General features: G+C 38.0%; 1 protein-coding gene across 1 annotated transcript; it reads right to left on the reverse strand.

Moving 5' to 3' along the window:
* Positions 1-5: 5 nt before the first annotated feature.
* Positions 6-16,702, reverse strand: mtrex (Mtr4 exosome RNA helicase). The gene is made up of 27 exons (XM_005798641.3): positions 16,583-16,702; positions 16,122-16,262; positions 15,508-15,574; positions 15,369-15,431; positions 15,031-15,143; positions 14,518-14,692; positions 14,275-14,365; positions 13,154-13,278; positions 12,700-12,798; positions 12,353-12,470; positions 12,132-12,263; positions 10,675-10,754; positions 10,226-10,336; positions 8,901-9,002; positions 7,691-7,816; positions 7,166-7,316; positions 6,860-7,032; positions 6,703-6,771; positions 6,006-6,131; positions 5,816-5,926; positions 5,546-5,734; positions 2,581-2,744; positions 1,918-2,023; positions 1,420-1,476; positions 1,176-1,338; positions 660-764; positions 6-190 (listed from the first exon to the last, which is right to left on the reverse strand). The coding sequence occupies exons 1-27, from the start codon at positions 16,681-16,683 to the stop codon at positions 138-140; spliced, it is 3,111 nt and encodes a 1,036-aa protein (XP_005798698.1). The 5' UTR covers positions 16,684-16,702; the 3' UTR covers positions 6-137.
* Positions 16,703-16,722: the final 20 nt, after the last annotated feature.

Genomic DNA, 16,722 nt, shown 5'->3' on the forward strand with positions numbered 1-16,722 from the left:
TCCAATTCAAAATAAATCTTTAATGAAGATGTAATGCAGAAAACAAAATGGAGTGGAAGCCAATTTTTATGAAAGTTGTTCGGATAACTTTGGGTAGGACCGATTCAGGGTTGAAGTCATAGCGTCGCATCTTGTGTCTATAAATAGAGACTGGCAGCGAAAACTATGTCTCTCTTAATCTTCGTGATGCCTGCAAACAGAAGTGACAAAATTGTACAATTATTCACAGGTTCTGTTGCACATTGTTTTATTCTAACTTTCAGTCATGGCAACATGCAAGTTAAATATATAACTGCATCATTGCATTTGCATATTTTAGTAGGGATTTCTGTTTTTAAATAAAAGCATTCACATCAGTTTTAAATACAAGTAGATGTTGGCATGCTCTACATCTCAAATCCTATAATGCCTATAAGCATAGCTTTTTAAATTTTACTCATCAACAAAGAGATGAAAATATTTGCACCACAAGTACAAGTAGTAAAAGATTTTTTGTAACATAAAGTGGAATGTTTTCAGACCTCTCCTCTCCCAAAAAAAGAGAAAAAAATTAAGATCAATCATGGTTTTTAAACCTGAACGGCTAAATTCTTACACCCATTTGATCTGTTTTCAGTGAAAATGTAACCAATTTAAGTGAACTGCTCTGTGTTTCTTACCTTCTGCAAACTTGTTCTCCAGTTCAGTGTTACCAATGGCTTTGGCTGCAGAGCACATCTGTCGCAGCACCTCCTCCAGGCGGCGCATGCAGCGAATGATGCTTCCTGCAGAAAAACAAATGCTCTGAGTTTTGGAGACATTTACACAGAAAGAAAAACACCCAAGAGTTCATTTTAAAGTTAAATTAACAGAGCTGATTGAATAATCGCAGAAATTTCTCATTTCTCTGTGGGTTGCCAGAACACACACACACACACACACACACACACAAGAGTTTATCGAATCCTCCCTCGGGTTTCTCAACCCAGATTCATATTTCTTATTATGGTACCATCCCATATTTTACTCATGAGATCACTTCTGGGAAAACTTTGGATGGGGAATTAAACCGCACAATAAATCGATTTTATTTTTTTCTTTACCCCCCAAAAAGGCAGCATTAAAAGAAAGAAAGAAAATATAAGAACGCAGTGGGAGAAACGTTGGATACGGTTAAAAACCTGCCAGGAACAAACCTTCAAAGACGTCCGTCATCTTGCAGATCTGAGCAAAAGTGGCCCCGTTGGCCCAGGCGAACACCACATCCATCAAGTGAGGTTTGAACTGGTTTAGGTAAGTCTCCTCATCAACCTCCAGCTTGGCGTCTGCAGACACTTTGGCAATGCGCTTTGCACACTCCTGAAAGCAGCAACAGCGGTGTTCACATCTCCATTAAATCTAGAATTATCTTCCAGCCGTTCGTGCGTCATAAAGTCCCACCTGCATTTGTCTGAGTGGCGCAGCCAGCTGCTCGGTTAGCTTTGGCATCTCGTTGGCCTGTGGGCCGGAATGACTTCATTAATGATCAGAGAGCAAAACAAACAAAATGTGCTGCTGTTTAGACCTTATATGAGCCTGACTGAGGAGACGCTGATAAAACAGTGAAGCCTGAAAACTGGGATTATTTAAATAACTATTTCCCGACATTGGATCCAAGCTTTAGTGATGGTTATTTTGACAAGTTGGATGAAGTCTGCAGGATAAGAGCCAGAGAGAAAGAAAAAAAAAAAGCTCTGCTGAAAAATCTGATGCTGGACCAACTCTGCTTCATTAGACAGGACAAACAAATCAACCTCTAGTTTGTTATGCTTGCAGAGCAGTAAAACAGGCCAAGAATGCAACCTGATCTGGACTCGGTTGGAATGGGATTCAGATTGTGTCAGGAGTGTTTGTGCAGAGTAAGAGGAATTGTGCGAGTTTCTGTGCGTCTGTTCATACGTTCTCCTGGAAGACAAAGCAGGACAGGAGAGCGGTGGCTTGTTCCACCGTCAGGTCGTTGAAGAGGCCATTAAACACCATCTCTGTCAGCAGGAGCTCATCGGCGCTGCACAGGTTAACACATTAACACACACCGTTAGCACTTTGTAGAACACTATCGTTTTATTGTTTTTATTAAAGAGAGGCAGAGAGGAAATGTGCAGAGTTACAACAACAAAAAAAGCTGTTCTCACAGTAACTTTAGCTAGAAACTCAGATCTTAAAATTTAAAACGTGAGGATCCAGAGTTGACCACAAACATAGAGTTGTGGTCAAACCGCACTCTTACAAATGTGTTTAAAACATTAAAATATAACTACTTCAACGAGGAGTTCCAACGAAAACAAATTAAAAATGAATCACTCAATGGATGTTTTCATATAAATCTGCAGCACCAGCTATTTGGTTTCTTGTAGCTGAAGGTAAGCTGCCATGTTCAACATTCTCTTAATGGCTTGAAATACTTGACTAAAATTACGCTACATAACTAATGATTATAAAAAGTAGCAAAATACATTCACAGCTGCACACAGAGAAGTGAAATTTGTTTTCTGCTCTAAAGTGAGCAGTTCAAAAGTGGAAACTGCTACAAACAGCTACAACTAGTTTGGAAATTCCTCCTACCTGCTGATTTCACAGGCGACCCTGCCTTTCATCTCGATGACATCAGAGGGGCTGGCGAAGCCGAGTCTTCGGAGGACTCTCTTTCGGCACTTCAGCTCGTCCATCTGCAGGACGGTGCGAGCTTTCTTTAGCTCCCGTTTGGCGGTTCGAACCTCGGCTGCGATCTACAGCACACACACACATATAAAAAAAAACAAACAACAAAAAAAACGTTTCATTTTAAAGAGTGATTTGAGAGCAAATTGAGATCTACCAGTGCAAACAAAAACACAGTATGGCCTTTTAAAAGCCATGTAATTTTTCTACCATCTGTTTTGTGAGATCATCTGAAGCAGTACATTAACTGCAACAGTGATTAAAGGAAGGAATAAGGAAATTATAACACAATAAGTACATATCTTGCAGCACCAATAATTTTTTACCCCTTTTCAAAGCCACTCCAAGCCAAAGACGCAAGACTGCACATTTATCAGCAATGTCTCTTTAGGCGAGACGTTACCAGATATTGCTTCATTTAACTGAACTTGCAGATCTGTGTGTTGCTGAGAAATTGTCTCAAGAGCACAAATTATTATTTTTTTTTTACCCCTCCAGGGGTCTTTTTGTGGGTTCTAGTGTCCCTTATATGACAGTGGGCTGACAGGAAACGGGGAAGGAGAGGGGGGAAGACATGCGGCAAATATCGTCGGGTCCGGGAGTCGAACCCGCGACGGCCGCGTCGAGGACTCAAGGCCTCCAAATACGGGTCGCGCTAACCACTACGCCACCACGGCACGCCCTCAAGAGCACAAATTCAACATATTCAAGTGTTTCTGCTCCCAGTGAATACCGCCACCTTCCAGAAACCAGGCTACATGTGAAAATGGTTTTATAGCTTCGGTGAGTCATGAATTCAAATGAAAGACTTCTTTGTCGGTTATGCTGCAGCTCATAAGGTTGGACAGCTTTATGTTTTACTAAACACATTAGGTAAGCAAATAAGGTGAGTGCTGTGGTTTTAGTTAAAACTGGATCTGAAATGAAAGAATATCTGAAGCACAGGTTGCTCTGCTCAGGGGATTGCTACTAGATGTGGTCGATGTGTTACTGCAGAGACCAAACATACTAACACCAGTTTATTATACAACTTTATTTTATGATGCAACAGCAATATGTCAAACTTGTTGCAAACTATGCATCAGGTTTGTCTCATCAGACCAGTAGAACCTGTCTGTTTTGTGTCTCATAACACAAACCGTTTAAAAGAGGAATTACCCAAACCTTACATTAGGTTTCACCAACTTTTAAAGACTGCTATGAATAAAATTTAAGACCTATGTATTTCCACCAAAACGAACAAACTTCGTCCAGCCTACTGGTGATAAATTTGAACTTAAACTAGCTAGGAAGGTATGTTAGCAGTGAGTTACCGGTAGCTTCAACCATTACGAGTCACACACACAGTGAAGATGTCCGAGTGCGACTCAAACTTTTGCCTGACAGAAAAGTCCAGTGAGAACAAAAACGTACAAAATTATATAATCCTGCCAAGACAACATTTAAGACCCATGATTAACATGTCTTTATTAAGTTGGGCATGTTAAAGCCCAACTTAATAAAAAAAATCATAATTAAAGACATTTTAGGACTCTAATTACAGAAACATTTAAAACTTTTTAAGGGTGTGTGCTCCGAAAGCAGGAAGCAGAAATGTGATTTTACATCATCTTATTCTGATGAGACGGTTAACCTGGTAAGTCAAAGATTCCCGTCAAATCCAATGGATGAAATGTGGTCAACACATGACCCTTATTCTGTTTAATGTCTTCAGTTATATGAATTTTATTTTTATGATGCACAATATCTTCTGTCCATCTGCTCCTGTTTTAAGGACTACTACCCTGGCATCCCCTTGGATTCCACACTCCATCCACCTGCTATCCTCTCAAAAAATTGTACCAAGAATTTCATTTTCTTTCTGTCACCACATGTAACTTAAAAACCCTCGCTTTCTGATATGCCATCAGAAAGCGAGGGTTTTTAACACTGGAACTGGGAGATATTTTAAATATACAAATTTATAAACATCAACCTAAAACAAAAAGTAAAACAAAAAAATAAGTCAACCAAAACCGTAAATAAAATGTATTATGGAGTTTCTGTTGACAAAATTGCCCTTCAAAAAATATTAATTATCAGAAAAGACATTATTGAGCTCAGTTTAAATCAGCATGCAATTAACTGCTTATTATGATAGACGTAGACTTATATAATTCCTGATCAAAGAACACTTTTAGAATCAGTAGGAACTTTATTGCTGCGAGTGGTGCGGCACAGTGGCAGAGAGAACATCTTCCAGTCCCTCTGAAATTAAACCTGATAGTATGTACTATGAAAAAACCAGATAAGTTTTAAGGTGCTATTAAAACATAATTACATCTATCTGTAATAAATCAACCGCCTGTTACAGCTGCAGTGTAGCTTCTAACTTGATGTTTCTATTTCTATTTTTTCCTCTTTATTTCTGTCAAATCCCCACAGAACACAATTCCTCGTTTTGTTCTGTGATGCTGGGAATGATTTGTTTTTTTACTGCATGGGAGTTGGCGGTCTGAAACATCAATTGTGCTGGTTTAGTGCAGGAAAACACCACAGAGGAGATAAAGAGATGTGGCAAAATAAAAAAAAAAGTTCAGTTTATGTAATGAGGCTGATTTTATGACCTTTGACAGCAGATGTTGGGATATTGCTGCTTTCTTCCTGCGTTTGTAAAAAAGAAAAAAAAAACTAGCAATAATAAAAGGTTATTGGCTATTTTTAACTACAACTGCATTGTCTAAATAAATAAGTACGCATTTTATTAAAATAGCAGCAAGCTCCATCCATTGTTTTATTGTTTGACTCAGTAAAGTCTGACTACGAGTCTTTACTATGAGCAAGAAAATCATATCAGATTTAACTTGTTTGCACACAAACACATTCTTACCTGTGCTTTCCTCTCACACAGGGAGTAGACGGATTCTAAGTTGGGGTCGCTGTGGAGTGTGTGTGTGTACATCCGGTGTTCGAAGGCCTCCACCTTCTGAATGACCTTCTTCAGGCCAGGGTCTTTGATGCCCATATCGTCGATGGGGTCAAGTAAAGGAACACCGTCTGGGAACCGCTTCTGCACCTCCTGAAGAATAAGAGGAAAGAAAACATTTGGATGAAGATTTTTGTTAAAGAAATTTTAATTTTTTAGATATGAAACCTGTACCTGTATGGACTTGAGCATGAGCTGTCTGTTGTCAAAAGGCCTGAGATCTTTAGGGATGTAAAGACGAACTGAGCTGATCGAAGTGAGCAGGTGGAGCATCACTGGAACCACCTGGGTAGAAAAACAGATTAAAATGTGAGCGGAAAACATGACAGACACAGCTCTGTGTGTGTGTGTTAGTTTCACCAACCTGCATCTCTCCGGTCTCCCCTGGAGCAGCAGGCTTGGCCGCTTCAGTTGCAGAGTTTTTTACACTTTCTTTACTACAGTGAAGCAAAACCTCGACTACGTACAGCGGCTCAGCGTCTCCATAGACCTAAAGCATGAAAATCAAGTCAGTCACAGCAACATTTAACTATAGACTGGAAGCAAATTCATACTTTCGATTTCTTCACATTCTCAAATTATAACCAGGCTTTGAAGTATTTTGTTGAGATTTCCGGTGGCAGATTACACAAAATAGTGCGTAGTTCTGAACGAGAAGAAAAAGAATAAAGGGTATCCTTTTTTCTCAAAAAAAAAAAATTAAAAAGTTTAGTTTACATTAGCATTTAGGTCATTTTTTTCTGTTTCTTAGGATTTTATTTCTTGGTATCAAACTGCCTTGAGAAATCATGCAATTAATAAATAAAGTCCAGTTCAGGGAAAATATGGAAAGGTTGAAAGAAGGGAAGTAAGTTGCAGTTGATGTAAAGATAGATGGAGAAAGAAAACCTTAGGGAGATACAAAAAAATTGAGACTGGAGAGAAAGGTCTCTCAGGATAAAATCCTCAAATAAGCCAGATGTTCAATAGAAAGGCTTTAATTAAAGCTTTTTCACCATTATGCACAGTTTTGACCACTAAATTCCCAACACCAGCATTAGTGGCAGTAAAGTCTGGCTTACCTTTGTGTTTGTTTTCTTGCTAAAGTTTACAACCACTCCCCAGCCAAAGTCAGTATCCTCATTTTTCACCTGTGGCATAAGTACAGGAAGTTTGGTCTTTAATAAAATGCAGGAGTCTGGAAATATTCCCAGAATGTGAACGGATAAAGAGACGCACCTTCACGAGTCGGCCCGGCTGGAGGAAGGGCAGGCAATATTTGGGCTTGTGGATGAATTCTTGTATCTCTTTACCCAGCTTAGCCAGCTGCTGCCTGATCTTAAAGTATGTAATAACACTCTCCTCGTTAGGAATCTCAATGGTGTGATACTGCTCCTCTAATTTCTTAATTTCTGCAAAATAAAAAAAAATGAAAGCAGCAATCTCATTAGATTTGCTACAACATTACCCAAAGCGGTGTTTGCCAACCAGTTTTTTTTTCTAATTAAGTCTGGCATATGTAGAAATAATAAACAGGATGCTGACTCTCAACGACACCGGGCAAAGCCCTGTAGTGCTGAAACTGGTAGAAGGACTTCTCCAACATGTACTCTGGGTTGATCTCTTCTACACGCAGCAGGTTGAGCACCATGTTGTAGGTCAGGTGGAAGGCACTGTTCAAAGGGTCTGCTGAGCCCTGCAAAGCACGACGACAACAGAAATGTTGGGTACAGCAGAAAACAGATAGGATAAACAGTAAGAGGTTTACATCCAAGTACGCTGAAGTTGCTCACTCCAATTTAAAAACTTGAGAGATTTCGTAACCGCAGCAACATTTCACAGTCTCTAATATCAGGCTATGTGGTTCAAAAGACACACAGCTGTACTGTATATTTATAGCAACATGCATATAAACGTGTCAAATCAAAGACAGACAATCAAGACTCTGGGTTCTCTGTGAGAACGTTGCCAAGTTATGACAGCACACCAAATGGCCTGATTATCCTTAATGCGATCGGCTTAGTCGGCCATAATACAATCAAAGATTTATAGCATTCAGATTTACTGTACCTTCAGTAGCTGTTTGCCCACAGCTGGACTCATCTTCTCATCCACCATAAAAATAACTATTCCTCTGTCATCCATTCCTCTCCTGCCAGCACGCCCCGACATCTGGATGTACTCACCTGATGTTATCTGGAAGAATAGGAAAAAGGTTTGTTAGGATGAAGTCTGCCCCAATATCTGCAGAACATTAGTTGTTTTTCCATTAACCATATAACTGCACAAATTGGAATTACAAAAATAAATTAGCTTGATGGAAAAAGGACAATTTTGGAAGAAAAAAAAACAACTTTTTTGATAGTTTTAGTGCTAGGGATTTAGCAAATAGAAAAATTTTTAGTAATTCTAACTGACCTAAATCCAAGGTCAGACAGAATTAAGAAAATTTTATTCTAATTTAACTTCAGACAGCAAGAAAAAAATGTGTCCTTCTTCTTATTAGGTGTATAAAAATATCTGGTTTCAACTCTAAATAATATTTTCCAAACTCTAAGTTGCACTATATTACCAAACTGTGCAGCTTAAATTTCAGGAGCTGCAAAGGATTGAATACAGAAATCAAGAACTTGCCAAACATTGAAGACACCTAATTGAAATTCAAGCATCCGTACAAACCCTGTGTTTTTCAACCAAAATAAAAGGACTCCATGTTGACATGATCACATCTTCCGATCAACTGTGCCACAGTAACGGATTGTGATTTTCACCACAGCATGAATCAGGAAGAGTGTTTTGAAGTGCCTGCGTGGAGCTTTGGCACCATCAGAGGCACCAGATGTTCTTCATGAAGTACTTGGATTGGAGGGATGTTTCCCTCTCACTCTCTTCAATCCTCGCCGTGTTTGTGTGTGCATGTCTGCAGCTTCACACACGGCCCCCAGCTCTTATAAACAATACGTGGCTGTTTATGTGGCAAAGATAGCGGCTCTGTTTGAAGACCTTATAAACACTTCAGAGCGACAGGCTGTGTAAAATTGAACACTAACCACAAGCCAGAGGTCTTTTAAAGGGACAGCCATGTTTATAGGATGATTTATTTTACTGTAGATACACATAGATGGTTTGCTTTTTGAGTCAAACTTCTCCAAAGACATTACCTGCTTCCAATCACCTTCTTGCCTATCTACAAAAATCTACTGCAGAAATTGTGACAACTGATCAATCCCTTTGAAAGAAACAGTTTTTATAATAGTCAAGTTGCCGTGAGAGTTCTTACAAAGCGGTGGTTCTTGCCATCAAACTTGCGTGCGCTGGTGAAGAGAACGGTCCGAGCTGGCATGTTAATACCCATGGCGAAGGTCTCTGTAGCAAATAAGGCCTGGAATGAGATGACAAATCATTACCATTGTGTCATCAGCGTGCAAACTGGGGTATTTTTATATGACTTCCAAGACCTTGTAAATAATTGCATATTCTCAACATCTGATATCAATCCCAATTTGTTTTTCTCTTTGAAACAAAGCTACAATATTCACACCCCTTGAATTGAGCATTTTCTCATCTGTGAAAACAAAAGAGGATTTTGTGTGATAGGCACATAAAGTGAGGCATTTGTGTTATGGCCAGATAGCAGTTTACTACAAGCCGAAGGTACGAGCAGAAGCATTGTTTTGATGATATTTCACCTGTGAGGCAGGTAAACAGGAATACATAAAGCATGCCCATCAGCCCATATCCAAGTTAAGACACAGTAGGGGGTAATGAAGCTGCTTAGCTCTACAAACGTGACGACGCACCTTCAAACCGATGCGCTCCGATGTAAAGAGGAATATAAAAAGGTGAGCAAACCAAAGACATCCACACAAAGAAACAATCAAACTCATGCTGGGTGAAATTAAATGATTTTATCTGCTTCAATAGTAGCAACTTGCTGACAATGAAGCCCTGTACAGCTTTCCCACTCTCGCAGACACAAATGAACGGATGCTGGGCACAAATCGTCCAATGACTGGTGGCTCAATTTCATACACAAGAAAAAGTTAATTTAGTAAAAAACTGATTATTTCAAAGACTGAAACTCACAAAAATTTACCACAAACTGCTCAGGAAGTATTGCAACTTACTCTGCCATCTTTAGTTGATAATAACTGAAGTTGCATACATCAGATCCTTGCAAAAAATGCTTTTCAAATTATTTGTTCAACTAAATACAAATTTATATCATGTTTTCTTTTAGATTTTCTGTTTTATATGAAAAATCATATTTTGTTTTCCTTCCACTTTACAACTGTCCATAGCTACGTGTTGATCAGTCACATAAATCTCAATGAAATGCATTGAGGTTGTAAAATGTCAAAATGCAAAAAAGTTAAAGGCAAATTAATGATTTTGCAAGACATTACATCATCCCTTCCCTTCACTTGTTTCAATTACGGATGGTTGATATTATCGGCATGGAATTGGTATCGTTATCGGCCAAATGAGTTAGTTTAATTTTAGATATCCAATACTGGTATATTGGATATCGACCAATAATCTAATATTGTGCATCCCTAGTTTCAATATGTTTGAAGAAGCATATTTTCACAGAGATAGAGGTACCTTGAGCAGACCCTCAGAGAAGAGAATCTCAATAGTCTCTTTCAGGATGGGCAGCAGTCCTCCATGATGGATTCCTATCCCTCTCTTTAAGAGTGGCAGCACATGCTCGACCTGCAGGACACCAAAAAAATCACAACACTTCACTACTGCGACAAAAACCAAGACAGCAAAAAATGAAAAGGCAACACTTGTATTAGTGTGGGGCCTGGCTGACTTGGCCATTACTACTCCTGTGGGATTTTTCCCATTACTACAGAAAAAGGAAAAACACGACTAAATTTAATAAGGAACAGAAGAACCAGCGTTTTAACACATGCAGCGTTTTTCCATTAAGGTGGTTAACTGCGTTTTTTAAGTTTTACAAGGTGTCAACGTTAAGAGTTCAAAAACCTGAGGAGCTAGAAAAGAAAACGACATTACAGGTTGCGTGCAAACTGTGGCCTGCTTACCTGAGGCAGCTTCTTGTCCTCATCTGAAAGACAGTCCACTGCATTGTTGAACACTTCTTCAACCAGACGTTTCTCATCATCTGCAGCAAACGAAAAAGGCGTTACTGATATTTTCTTATAGCTGCACACATAATAACAACTTAATCTAGTAAAATTTAGAGGTATTTTAAAAATATTTTTTCAGTTTCTTTTGGCATGCACTGTATATATTTCACAATTTCCAGCATGGAAACGTTAACCACTAACAGCCTGCCATAATATGCAACATTTCAGCAAAACTGGGATTACTTTTGTCATTGTAGCCTTCATTTGACACTAACTTGCATTAACACACACAAATGCACAAAATCCTGAGTAAACACATTGGACCAAAATATGGCTTCACTTGCTTAAACAAATGTCCAACATCAGTTTATAAATTGTAATAAGAAGCTAGACTTGTAGATGCAGTTGTTTAGTTCATTCCTAGCTTAAAATACTTAGAAACATAAACCAGCTAGCTTAATATTTTAAATCTGATTACATGTTCTCTTTGCTGAAAGTTTTTTTCATCCTTTAATCATATCTTCTGTGTTTGGTTTTTTTTTTTTTTTTTTAAAGTCAACTTTTCTTGGATAATTCAGAGCACAGTTTGTGGAAATGAGAATTTTCTTTGGCAAAGTTTATCCATGTTTTTTTATACTGGGTTGATCAAAACTGGCAGCTTTACCAGAATAAAGAGCCTCCAGTGATGGAAAAGTGCAGCGTTAAAACAAACCTCATTCATAATGGTGTCACAATCCAGAAAAAACAAATCATGATGAGGAAAAAAAAAAGTTTCATAATATAACTTCAGATTGCATGTTTTACTTCACTGGATAATATTAACAGCACCAGAATGGGAGCCAAAAATCATTTTAAAACTGCATTTTGTCCAAGATGAATTTGTCTTCCAGAAGAAACTCCTTTTCTTATCTAAATGTATGAGCACAATAAAACATATTTATGACATTGCTGCAGTGAGGGGATTTTGTTCACCTGAGTTTGCCAAATGGCAGGTTTTGATTTCCAAATTTCTACTCCTATCCAAATTTTTCAGCAACAGAAATGTTTTTGTTATGATTACTAAGTAAGCAATTTGCTCACCAGACAGAAACCTTAGCAAATATGGGATGTGAAAAAAACTAGGTGACTTTGTCCTTTTGGGATGATGACATGATTAATCAAATCTTGGTCAGCATAAGTGCAAATAATCAAATTACTAATTCCAAGAATGAAATCAATAAAAGCAGTCAAATATAATTTATTAATGAAATTAAGAAAACATACTTATGCACCGCAAAAGTACTTCATCTGGTTTAAATCAACAAGCTAATCTGAGGTTTTATTATGCAAAATTAACAGCATGCTATTCTTACTCCAGAAATTAGAGATAAGAAAAGTGAAAATTAAAGTTAAATCTTCACAAATGCTCATACCATTGTTAAAATCCAGCTTGGACACCTGCAGGGCGTAGGCCTCACAGTCTTTCTTACTGAAGCTGAAAATGATCACCGGCTGGAAGTTCCTCTCCATGATCATCTTCACTATCTTGAAAACACTGGATGGTCCTAAGTAAATTATACAAAAATAAATTTTTAGGTTAAGTGATTGATATAATGTTGCATTCTTGTCTTATTTAGACATTTCCCCTGCATACCTTTAGTGCCTCCCTTTCGGCCTCGATCCCACTTGCCACCTCCACTGCTGCCCCCGGACTCCCCAGCATCTCTGAGAACCTGCATGGCTGTGTTGAAATTATCTTCTCTGAAGTCCCCCTGAGGAAAGGTACACAAGCATACACTATTTGAATCATGTATGATAACTTCTGACTTGGTTTATGTGACTTTTACAAAAAGTGTGGACAAAATCTTTCCACACTTTTATCTTTCTTCAAAGAAAATATAAAAAATGTCTGAACTCCAGATAAAAGTGTGCAAAGGGAAATCGACTGTGTTTGTTGAGTTAGTGAAACCATCGACAATAGCAGATTACGGGTGTACTTACGTTCTCATCAACCACTAGGTGGAGTCCATCGCCCCCTGCTGGAAAAATATAATGTTGCAGTGGAGTGGGCCGGTAGTCTGTGTAAACCACATGGCAAGGCTACAGGAAAAGAAGAGAAACTTTTATTATCAATATAGATAAAAGAGACAAAAAGAAAAATCCCTAACAACAATATTTTTAGCATGAATCATTTTTAAAATTGTCTTTATCTTTTAAATTAAAGTTACAGTCTCTACTGTTGACAGAGACAAATTCTTTTTCCAGTACTTCAATTCTAGACTGGCATTATGAAGCCCCAAAATGTTTATGAATCTGAAAAAAATCAATACCTGTGTATCTGCACGACATAAATTTTTTTGAATAATTTAACCGTATAGTGAAAACTATGTTTTAACCACCAAATGAGCAATCTTCTTAAGGTAACTGGTAGTGGCAAACCAGAAATACAGCCCACCTGCTTGTGTAAATGACAGATCCACTCAGCAAACTGTTTGGCATTCGGGATGGTAGCAGACAGGAATACATAATGCACATTATCAGGAAGAAGGATGATGGTTTCCTCCCAAACCACACCACGCTCTGAAATGAACAAAGAAACTCTTATTAATGACAATAAACAACCCAAAAAAATTCATTCAGAGGTGAATCGTCCCATTTTATCTTTTATATCTTGATGCAACCTTAATTTGAAATCCTACTACATACGGAAACTAGAAAATTTGCATTTTTATCACCGACTCAAAGTTTGTATAAGCTATTCATTTCACACATTTACAACAGAGATTAACTAAATCACTTGACCACTGCTCTGCTATTTTTAGAACTTTGTTCATTTCTGACCCGACAGAAATTAAAATTAGGTATTTGCCAATGATTAAAAAATCAAGAGAAGCCATGGCAACATGGTTGTTAGAAAAAGCTAATGGTTGCTAGCCATTAGCTTTTGTAAAGGGTTGGGTTAATCTTTCAATACACAACTGTAAATACAAAACATACTCCAAGAAAAAGAGAAAAGAATAACTTTCTCAACACAGCCCCCTAAAATCAACAGTAATATACATTTTGAACATTTGTACCAAAGGAAGCTCAATATTTTTTTGAAAAATGTGCCTCTGGGAGGCAGTATTTTGAAATTACTTAAAATAGTGATAAATGACTATAATATTTTCCTTAAAAAATACAGCAATTTATATAAAAAGTAACTTAATCTGACAAAATTTATAATTCAAGTATTTTACTGTTTTAGCTCAGTTCTTCAGCGTTTTCCATGTTAGTTCCAGTCTCATTGCAACACTTAGTTCTAGAGGTTAAAGTTCACTGATAAAAGTAGTAAGAAACCTTTTCAACAGAACAAAGTCTTGAGTTAGACATTCACAGAACCTTGCAATATGTAAGGAAGTTACATTATAAAAATGTATGTTGGCTAGCTTTGTTACAAGTTTCTAGCTAATATTTAAAGCATAAAAACCAGAAAAACAAAATCCGCTAACTTCAGTGACTTTTGCATCAAGTCTAAAGTTCACTGTTGAACACAAGCAGGTCAATTTGCCAGTGACCTCTCCGTTCTGTACACACCTGCATCTCTCATGTAATGGATCTCATCAAAGACAACCCAGGCTACTTCCCTCATGATCTCAGATCCCCGATACAGCATGCTTCTTAGAATCTAGGCAAAAAGAAAACATTCATGTCAGACCTGCTGCACAATGAAAACACATGTTGTCAAGAAAATCTTATAGGGAAAACAATACCTGCTATACATTGTAGCAGAGTAGTGTGTATTATAATGCCTCAACGATGGACTAATCTACGTCTCACCTCTGTTGTCATGACAAGGCAGGAGGCAGTAGGGTTGATGGTAACATCACCAGTCATCAATCCTACATCTTGGAACTCTTCATACATCTCTCTGTACTTCTGGTTAGAAAGTGCTTTAATGGGACTGGTAAAGATTACTCTCTGCTTCTCTCTAAGAGCCAGAGCGATGGCATATCTACAGGAGAGAGAAATAAATTTAGAAATAACCCACAATGACTAATGACTTAGGCAACTGATCCCTGACCTCTTATTCATGTGCACAGATCCAATAATGTGCAAATGAATAAGCCTACTTATTCGTTTGATTATGTATTTAGAGAATGCTGTTCAAGAGCTAAACTCCTGAACACAATGGCGTTAGTGTGGTGTAATGCACACTAAAAGGTTTAAAAAACTAATGCCATTAAAATCAAGTGAGAACTGTTATAACTGTAAAGGATGGGGGGAAAAATGAGTGCTTAAAGGAATTTTAAACACTTAAAAACAGAAACAGTTTTTATTTAGCATGCTTACTCTGCACAGACAGTTTTTCCTGCAGAGGTGTGTGCAGACACAAGCACAGACTGGTTGTTGTCGATACATAGGATAGCCTCACGCTGGAAGGGATCCAGTACGAACGGGTATTCCTGCAGGACAAGCATAACATATGAGAAGAAAAGAAACAAAATGCTACATTTGTTACTGCAAACACTTAAAGCAATTCACATCTAACTGAACTAACTAGTTTCTTTTAACAAAAATCAGATATCTTGCTGCAAAAAGTGTGTAATAAAATTCAATAGTGTCACATTTAACATATATTATAAGTGTAATAAAATGTAAAAGCCAGAAAGTTAAATTAACTGTTATACCTTAGCTGCTTTTCCCACTCTTGGTTTCAGAGGTTTATACTCCTCATCAGATGGCAGAGCAACCTGTGGGTTACAGATAACATTTAAAACAACTGTACTGTAAAACTAAACATGGCTGTTTTGGTTTTGTTTTTTTTACCTCATGTGAGCATCCTTCCACAGTTTCCACCTGCTCCACCTTCACTTGAGGCATAAATTCTGCTAGACTGAAATAAGCAGTAGAAACATTAATATCCAAGAAACAATATCAGCAATATCAGTGTGTACATTATTCACATTGCAAAAAACTGGATTGTGATAATTCTTGCCCTATGTATTCCAAGTGTTAAGTGCATGAATTCAAAAAGAATGAAATAGCGATAAATCGTGGCTTAAGTTTACAGAAAATAAAGTTTTCATGTAGGTTCAAATTGAGCAAAGATGAGCAGAATGTTGCTGTAAGTTTAAATGAAAAAGATTTACATTAAAAACACATTATTCATTAACATTTTTTAAAATCAAGTTCCTTACTCTTTCGGACTCTACTGAGTGGACTTCTAAGTTCCCCTTTGAGCCAAGTATAAACCAATGATTCAACATTTATACAACCAGACAAAAACCTGAAAATCTATTTTTATGCACTTTTTTTCTACATAAAAAACACATAAATAGTACTAACATTCCTTGTGTCTACATACTGTGTAGGAACCACATAAACGTGTAAAGTGCACATCTTCGATTTTACCTCTACAAGTAGTTTGTGTTTCATCTTACTTTAGGTCACTGGATGACACTGCCTCATGACGAGGTTTCTTCTCAAACACCACGTCCTCTCCGCCGTCACTGTCCGCCTCCCTCTTGACCCGAACAGACGGACCTGCATCCCTGTCGGTTCCGCTTTTACCTGCAGATTTCCTGAAAGACACCAAATACAGCAGAGCAGCAGTTTAGCTGTCTGCATGAAATTCAAGCGCTTTAAACTCCACCAGGTTTAGCTAAAAATGTGCTCGACTCTAGTCGCAACGGAGCACAGCTACAACGTAAGCATTATCCGAACGATTTCCACACTTTATTGCGTTTTGTGACTTAATTGGACAAGCTAGCTAATTAGCCGGTTAGAGCAGTTGGCATGCAAGAGCCAGTATGCCAACGTCTACGCAACGTTCACGCGACGTAAACGAGAAAGAAGAGCACTAATATCAAAGACAAGTCTTTATACTTTTAAAATATTATACCCAATCTCTGTAGAGGCACTCGTGGGCGCCTTTTTGCCAGCAGAACCTTGTTGCTCATCGTCAAACACGCTGAACAGTCCATCTCCAAAAGGGTCCGCCATGTTTGTAAGGGACAAACTTCCCACAATACAGCATGAGGC

The sequence above is a fragment of the Xiphophorus maculatus genome, chromosome 8 (genome assembly GCF_002775205.1).
Source record: "Xiphophorus maculatus strain JP 163 A chromosome 8, X_maculatus-5.0-male, whole genome shotgun sequence".
Lineage (NCBI taxonomy): Eukaryota > Metazoa > Chordata > Actinopteri > Cyprinodontiformes > Poeciliidae > Xiphophorus > Xiphophorus maculatus.

Coding starts and splice junctions, on each gene's coding strand:
- mtrex (XM_005798641.3), bottom strand. CDS start 16,683: ATGGCGGACCCTTTTGGAGATGGACTGTTCAGCGTGTTTGACGATGAG. Junction 10,337..10,674: donor AGGACAAGAAGCTGCCTCAG/GTAAGCAGGCCA, acceptor GGTGTCCTGCAG/GTCGAGCATGTGCTGCCACT. Junction 2,745..5,545: donor TGTGTGAGAGGAAAGCACAG/GTAAGAATGTGT, acceptor TGTGTGCTGTAG/ATCGCAGCCGAGGTTCGAAC.